This window comes from Acipenser ruthenus, chromosome 50 (assembly GCF_902713425.1).
Source record: "Acipenser ruthenus chromosome 50, fAciRut3.2 maternal haplotype, whole genome shotgun sequence".
Lineage (NCBI taxonomy): Eukaryota > Metazoa > Chordata > Actinopteri > Acipenseriformes > Acipenseridae > Acipenser > Acipenser ruthenus.
The window spans coordinates 5,532,301-5,540,176 of NC_081238.1; the positions used below are offsets into that span (position 1 = coordinate 5,532,301).

Here is a 7,876-nt window from a genome sequence, read left to right on the forward strand (position 1 = left end):
TAATGTAGTGACAGCCACAGATACTCGTAGGAGCATTTACATTCATCATTGTTTATTAATGCGATTACTGTAACAATACATTATGAATAATTCAAGATTAAAAAAAAAAATCCTGCGCATTTAAAAACACAACAATTGATGCACATTATTGAGCGCGCTGAGCTCTGCAGTACACGTGGAATTTAGAAGCGTCAACGCGCAGGACAGTCACAGGTGTTAGTGGTCATTTTTTGTTAATGAATTAGTGTGAATATCTCTATAAAAGCTCTTGGGCGGCGATGGAATAGTATTGTCCTGTTTTCACGATGGAGTTATTTCTGAGCAGTGTTTTGTTGGCCCTTTGCTGTATTCACTTTGCAGCACCACAGGACGGTATAGTATCAAGAACCTATTGTGTGGTTAGAGGGGGAACCCGGTCTCTGTGTACTAGATAAACACATGCTGGCCAATTCATTTGTTAAGTGATCATTATGGCTTCTGCGTTTATGTAATTGTTTTTTTAGAAGTGGTATTTTTGCTGCATAGTTTGTCTTTTCCACTCCCAGTACAATGTTGCCGGTCAGTTCATTGCGCAGTGTATAAACTGCTGGTGACGGTGGAATTTTCTATTTCTATAAAAACACTCTAAACCACGAGGCGTTTAGTCACGAGTTGTATTAAACTGCACAAGTAGACCTACTATGAGTAAGTATGTCTCCATACACAAGATCTAATGCATAGCTTATTTACAAGTAGCTCTAAAGTTTGTACACCTTGTATGTAGTTTTGCACTAAAAGGACAAGTTTAGTTTCTACCTGTGTTTGTAACACTCATTTACAATAAAATTATTAGTTCTGTGTTGGATGTTCTTAATAGACTCTGGGCTTTTTTTTGATTGCTCAATTGTGGATAGTTAAAACCGTTTGGTTTCTTGCTTTCATTTGGGATGTGTAAGTATTTAAATAGTGCAATAGCTGAAGTTGTTGCTACCTGGCTTTCAATTGCTGGCCGTGCTGCAGTTCAGACTCTCTCCAATGATCTAGCTGCAGTTGCACCATGTGATGTGCTGCACAGGTACCAGCGCAGTATATGATGACATCTGAACATCCTTACCCCCTATCACCTCTCGCCGTAACCTCCGCTCTCTCCCCCTCTGTCCTTTCCTCCACTGCTCTCTCTCACCTTCCTCCTATCGACTCCTTTTCACAACTCTCCGTAGACTCTGCTATCTCCACCCTCTTCTCCTCACTCACCTCCTCCCTCGACTCCCTCTGTCCCCTCACCTCCCGACCTGCTCGCCCCTCCCCTCCCCATCCCTGGCTCTCCTCTGCGCTCCGCTCGGCAAGAATCGCACTGCGATCTGCTGAAAAGAAATGGAAGAGAACCAAACTCCCTGCTGCCCTAGACCTTTACCGCACTCTCCTCTACTCTCTCCTCTGCTAAATGTGCTTATTTCCAATCTGTAATCCAAGCTAACAAACCACGTAAACTATTCTCTACCTTCTCCTCCTTCCTAAACCCTCCCCTCCCTCCTCCCTCCTCTATCTCCCCTGATGACTTTGCCTCCTTCTTCTCTTCTAAAATCTCAGATATCCGCAAACTCTTTAACACCTCTCCCTCCCCCGCACCCCCTCCTGCTCCAACCCCTACACCCACTACATCCCCTACTAACTCTCCCTCCTTCTCCACCTTCTTGCCCCTCACTCTGACCTCTCCTCCCTGCTCCAGGGTCACAAACCCACCACGTGTGCCTTGGACACCCTCCCCACTCACCTCTTTCAAGCTCCTGCTCCTGCTCTACTCCCCTTCATCTCCTCCCTCCTCAACACCTCTCTACTTTCTGGTATCTTTCCCTCTGCCTTCAAAAAAGCCTCTCACTCCCCTCCTCAAAAAACCAACCACTCTCTGCTTGACCCTCTCCAATCTGGCTTCTGCTCTGTCCACTCCACTGAAACCGCCCTCCTGTCTGTCACCAACTCACTTAAGTGTGCCTGAGCTGCCTCTCTCCTCTGTCCTAATTCTCCTCGACCTCTCTGCTGTCTTTGACACTGTTGATCACTCTATTCTACTATCATCTCTTGCTGACCTGGGGATCTCTGGCCTGGTTCTCCTCCTACCTCTCCAAACACACTTACCAGGTAACCTGGCGTGGAGCAACCTCCACACCTCACCCTCTCTTAACTGGAGTCCCCCAAGGGTCAGTTTTGGGTCCTCTCCTGTTCTCTCTGTCTACACCCGCTCCCTGGGCCCCCTCATCGCATCCTATGGTTTCTCATACCATTTCTATGCTGATGATGCTCAGATTTTCCTCTCCTCCCCCACCTCTGACTCCACCATCTCCTCCCGTATGCACTTGCATCTCCTCAAACTCAACCTCTCTAAATCTGACCTTTTCTTTCCCTCCTCCCCCCTCCTCTGATCTCTCTATCTCTTCCTCTGGCATCTACCACACTCTCCCTCTTCCTCAGCTAAGAACCTTGGAGTCACCCTGGACCTCTGCCTCTCTTATTCCCAGCACATCTCCACTCTGGCACGCACTTGCCGATTTCTTCCTGAGCAACATCCGAAGAATCCGACCCTTCCTCACCAACTATGTTACCCAGCTCCTGGTCCAGGCCCTGGTACTCTCCCGCCTAGACTACTGCAACTCCCTCCTGGCTGGCCTCCCTGCGTCCGCCACCCGTCCGCCACCCGTCCGCTCCAGCTCATCCAGAACTCCGCTGCCCGCCTGGTGTTCTCTCTGCCTCGCTTCTCCCACGCAACTCCACTACTCCGCCCACTCCAGTGGCTCCCGATCACCGCTCGCATCCAGTTCAAGACTCTTGTACTAGCCTACAGATGCCTTGACCAGACTGCACCCAGCTACCTCCAGACCCTCATCTCTTCCTACACCCCCACTCGACCTCTCCGCTCCGCCTGCACTAGAAGACTAGCTCTACCTCCGCTACGCTCCCCTGCCTCCAGAGCCCGCTCCTTCTCCACCCTTGCTCCGCAGTGGTGGAATGACCTTCCTACAGATGTCAGGACTGCCCAGTCCCTGACCACATTCTGGCGCCACCTTAAGACTCACCTCTTCAAACAGCAGCTGTAGAACTCCTCTGTTTGTATCCTGGGCCACTATCACCCTTCATGTAAATGTGCTTTATTTTGCTCTTATCTGCCCCCTATTTTACTGCATTTAATCCTGTACTTCAGAATACTGTAATCTGCCAAGTGTTTAACCTGTAGTACTTTGTATTTAATCATATCCTGATGTAACTATCACTATTATCTGATGTATTATTGAATTGTGGTTTGTCACACTTATACTTTACTTGAACAAAGGTTATTGTATTACTTGTATTGTAACACTTGAAATGTATTTGCTTACGATTGTAAGTCGCCCTGGATAAGGGTGTCTGCTAAGAAATAAATCATAATAATATCAATGTAAATTTGAGGTCTGACATTAAGACCATATATATATATATATATATATATATATATAATGAATAGTGTTAATTGCCAGCCTCACACTGACTGAATTGTGTTCCTTGTGAAATGTTTCAATCTCTCCCCTGTAGCTGGGACTGTAGTCTGTGGTGTGGACTCTGTCAGTGTGAGAGTGTTGCTGAACATTGGGCAGGCTCTTCCCCTGGACCCCAAAGGCTTTCTATTGGGAAGCTGCTCTCCGTCCACTGGCAGCTACAACACTGTGCAGTTCCAATCCGGGCTGCTTGACTGCAGGTTTATGCGCATGGTAAGTGGCCGCTCATTCTTTCTCTAGTATTTCCAGTTCAGGGCCCCATCCATTTCTTTTCCACATGAAGATGGTTTCTCCTTTCATCCCTCTGGCTTCCCAGCTTTACGTTCTGCAACGGGCTCACTGTCGGGATATTGGAACTGTTCACCCAGAAACTACGTTTATTTACACTTGGGGTAATACTACAAATATATGGACCACTGCAGCTCTACCCATAATACTCCTGGCAATGACCACTTTGCCTGCCTGTATGCAGCTTCCACTCCATAGGAAACACTGTTGGCTTTTAATGGGGACAACAAATGGGATTTTGCTGTTAAACTGCTGTGGTCTTTTATCCATTTCTTTGCCCAGGTTACTTCCAGCATCATCAGTTACATGAATGTGCTGACGTACCAGCCCACCCAGAGTGGCTTCTACCAGACTCCATTCACTCAGGCTATTGTGTGCACCTACACCAAGTGAGTACTGTGGAGCTGTCTTCTCTACTTGTAGGTCTTGAAGCCTTCCCTTTGCTGCCTCCTCTTGGTAGCAGTGACTGGTGCAGCTGCAAGCTGACTTGGTTTTTGTTCCAGTGGGAACTGTAGTATGACCAGCATGTGGAGAAACCTGATTTAAAATGACCTCCCTAATGAGTGGCTTTTACTCCCTTTGACCTCTCATGCATTCATGGAGCTGTTGCAATTGCTATTCACCTCTATAGAGTTGGTGCTCCCCATAGGTTTAGTTCAGTTTCATAAAGGCATTCCTCTGCTGATTTACAAACTGTTTTGATGTGTTGCTGCTCTAACCAAAGCTCTCTACCTGTGTCTTCTCCAGACTTTCTGGCTGGACTCCTCCAGTGTATAACCCTGCACTTGGGGATGCTTCTGGGTTTGGGAAGCTGGAGTTTACTATGGGGTTTATGAATGGTGAGTTTGCTGTCCTGCAATGTACCCTTGGTCTATTAGTTTAGAAAAGGCATCCAGTGCAACACTAACCTGGCAGGGGCAGCAGCCTGTGCTGCTCATTGGGTCATTTCCTCCAGTCCAGTAGAACATGTTCAGCTAATTCCTCTGGTGCTGGTCAATGCTGCTCTGTCCTGGCTAGTGAGGAGTTGGGTGGATTACTGTTCTCATGCTCCCCTCCTTTTGTCTCAGAGGAATTCTCAGCCCCCCGCACCTCCAGTCTGTTCTTCCTGGGGTCCCCCATCAACATCGCAGCTGCAGTGAAGCAGCAATTTCACATGCCGCTGATGGTCTACGTGGAAGAGTGTGTCGCTGCCAGCACTCCACAGCTGAGCCCTTCAAGCCAGACCTACCCCCTCATTGCCAACCACGGGTAGATATTCACTGGAAACTGTATAGGAAATGTACAGTTTAAATCTTTGTTTTTAGCACTTGGGAGCACAGCAGTCCTGCTTTGCAAACTATGCCACCTTTTTACAAGGGGCACTCAGAAAAAGGGGTGCAGTATGCTTGTGCACTTGTCCTTGTAATACTACCTTGGCCTCAGACCCTAGTGGTCCCCAGTCCTGGTAAGTGCCTGCTCCTGCTCAGTGCTCTCGTTTCTCCCTGCAGATGTTTTGTAGATGGCCAGGCTGCTAGCTCCAGGTTTCTGCCCAGAGTCCAGACCTCCGAGATCCGTCTTGTTGTCCAGGCCTTCAAGTTTACACAACTGAACACAGATGTGAGTATCTGATGTGTTGTATTGGAGGGCACAGGGCAGTTAGTTACCATGATTTTATGCCTGGGGTGTTTTTCTTGGTGAGTATCTGATGCTGTGCTTGTAGTGTGTGTAATGCTTTTGTAAGTACACTTCCAAGGTCCTAGAGCAATGGTCATGATCTGAATGCACCTGAAGCAAATGCTCAGTGTGAGTTGCTTTTTATTTTAAAATACATTATTTTTCCTAGGTCTATATCCATTGCCAGCTGCTGGCCTGGGACCCTGCCCAGCTCAGTAACCCCACCAAGAAAGCTTGTTCATTCAACCAGAGATCGAGGAGGTAAGGACTGGACACTGCTGAGTCTGCTCTCTGTTCCAGGGAAGTTCAGGGCTGTGAGGTCCAGTTAACCAACACCGCAGGGACCCAGGACTAGTGTCTTTCATTTGATCTGCACAACATCAGTTCTGTGCCTCCTTACAGTTATGTGGAGAATTTAATTGAAATGCACTTTCACTGTCACCAGGAACTGGGATAACGAGGTGTGTGTGCAAGTCCCTGGGGAGCCACTTGTGCTAAAGAGTCCTAAACAATTCTAAATCTATATTGTGGCACTTTCTGTGCATGTGTAGTTCACCCCTGTCTTTCTACATGTTCATATAGAGGGTGTCTGTCATTGGAGATTCATTCTGCTGCTCTATCCAGTAGAAGTCTATTGCACTGTTCTTGGTTTCAATGTCCTGTTTTATTGCAGCTGGGAGCTCCTGGATAACCCTGGTCAGAGCTCTGTGTGCAGCTGCTGTACCTCCAACTGCAATAAGAGGAAGAGGAGGGACACGGGTAAATGCTGCTATTTGTATATGCTGTAAATACACGGGTAGCTGCAGGGTTTAATTGGGTTATAATGCAATGGTGACTGACTTTAATTGTATGGCAGCCAACAAATGATGCTCAAATAGGGGTGCAGCGCCTCCGGTATCAGTTACCAAAGACCTGCCCCCCCTTCAAGCAGCCTCTCTGGCTGGTTCTTGTTGGTACTCTGCTCAATGGTGTGTTGGCCACAAAGCTTGGGTTGTTTCATCTAGCCTCAGTCTGCCCCCTGCTGTAGTGACTGGTACTGCATGAGGCATTGCTTTAAAGCAGCAGGTCCTGTTTCTAACCAGGCTCCCCTTTTCTCCTGAGCAGCTGAAGAAGGACTGAGACACACTGCAGTGCTGGGACCCCTGAGGATCCTTCCTGAAGAGCTGTCTGCTGGAAGCCAGGAATTCTACCAGAGGAGCCCTGCTCTATTACTGGAGGGTAAGTTGCGCCTGCAGTCTACAATCCTGTGTACATGTGGCTTGCATGTATAAACATGGCCCTGACTTCATCTTTACAGTACACTTTCTGCTGAAGGATTGAAGATGTGTGTTACTAGTTCTGCCAAAACCTTCAAATGTTTCTATTATTGGAACACAGGGACTTTGCCCACCCCTACCAACAGGGTCCCAAGTGTGCCTCCCTGCAGGTCCTGAAGCAACAGACTCCTATTGAAGGTGCTCCTGGGCACTGTAGAGACCACGCCTGCACTGGAAACCCTTCCTGTTCCTAATCCCTTCTTCTCTCCTCTCCCAGAACCAAAGCAGGCTCTGGCCTGGCTGCCTGTCCTGGCTGCTCCCTTGCTCCTGATGGTTGTCCTGGGAGCCCTGTCTCTGGGCTACTACATGTGCGTGTGGCATCATCCCAGACTCAGCTCCAAGTCCAGCAGTGAGCTTCTCATTCCTGCACCCCACTGATTGAAATGCACACAGCAGTCGGCACTGTTTCCAGCACAGCAATACTGATTTCATCTTTTGTATGCTGAAATAAAATGTCTGCATGGAAATTCTCCTCTGGTCTGTCTGATTTCTGCCATGGAGTAACTTTCTTAGAAATGTGTGTGGATGTTTTAAGGGAATTTAACCTCTTTCTGCTGGATAAATGATCATACTGCAGAACTGAGTAACAGGATTGGTACATGGCTTCTGTAACAACCCTTCCAAAAACAAGTAGAGTACAGTGCCTTGCATAAGTAGTCGCCCCCCCCTTGGACTTTTCCACATTTTGTAGTGTTACAACCTGGAATTAAAATTTGATTTAATTGGGATTTTTACCATTTGATTTACACAACATACTTAACTTTGAAGGTGCAAAATATTTTTTTATTGACACAAGTTATAAGACATTTGTTGGTTGCATAAGTATTCACCCCCTGACTCTACTTGGTAGCAATTACAGCTGTGAGTCATTTTGGGTAAGTCTTAACAGCTTTGCACATCTGGATCCTGCAATTTTTGCCCATTCTTGGCAAAATTGCTCAAGTTCTGTCATGTTGGTGAACAGCAATTTTCAAGTCTTGCTGCAGATTCTCAATCGGATTGAGGTCTGGGCTTTGACTGGGACATTCTGAGACAGTCAGGTTCTTGTTTTTAAACCATTCCAGTGTAGCTTTGGCTGTGTGTTTAGGGTCATTGTCCTGCTGGAAGGCAAAC

General features: G+C 47.4%; 1 protein-coding gene across 1 annotated transcript; it reads left to right on the plus strand.

The window, feature by feature from the left end:
* The first annotated feature begins 268 nt into the window (after positions 1–268).
* LOC131696832 (zona pellucida sperm-binding protein 3-like) lies at positions 269–7,230 on the plus strand. Its single transcript, XM_059015422.1, has 10 exons — positions 269–372; positions 3,544–3,719; positions 4,077–4,183; positions 4,542–4,633; positions 4,862–5,042; positions 5,282–5,390; positions 5,617–5,708; positions 6,121–6,206; positions 6,552–6,665; positions 6,981–7,230. Exons 1-10 carry the CDS (start codon positions 306–308, stop codon positions 7,139–7,141), a joined length of 1,185 nt encoding a protein of 394 aa, XP_058871405.1. The 5' UTR covers positions 269–305; the 3' UTR covers positions 7,142–7,230.
* Positions 7,231–7,876: the final 646 nt, after the last annotated feature.

Bases quoted from the DNA above. Each gene is read 5' to 3' on its own strand.
- LOC131696832 (XM_059015422.1), top strand. From the start codon at position 306: ATGGAGTTATTTCTGAGCAGTGTTTTGTTGGCCCTTTGCTGTATTCAC. The intron at 373-3,543 runs GTATAGTATCAA...TCTCCCCTGTAG, and splicing joins CTTTGCAGCACCACAGGACG to CTGGGACTGTAGTCTGTGGT. The intron at 5,043-5,281 runs GTAGATATTCAC...TTCTCCCTGCAG, and splicing joins CCCCTCATTGCCAACCACGG to ATGTTTTGTAGATGGCCAGG.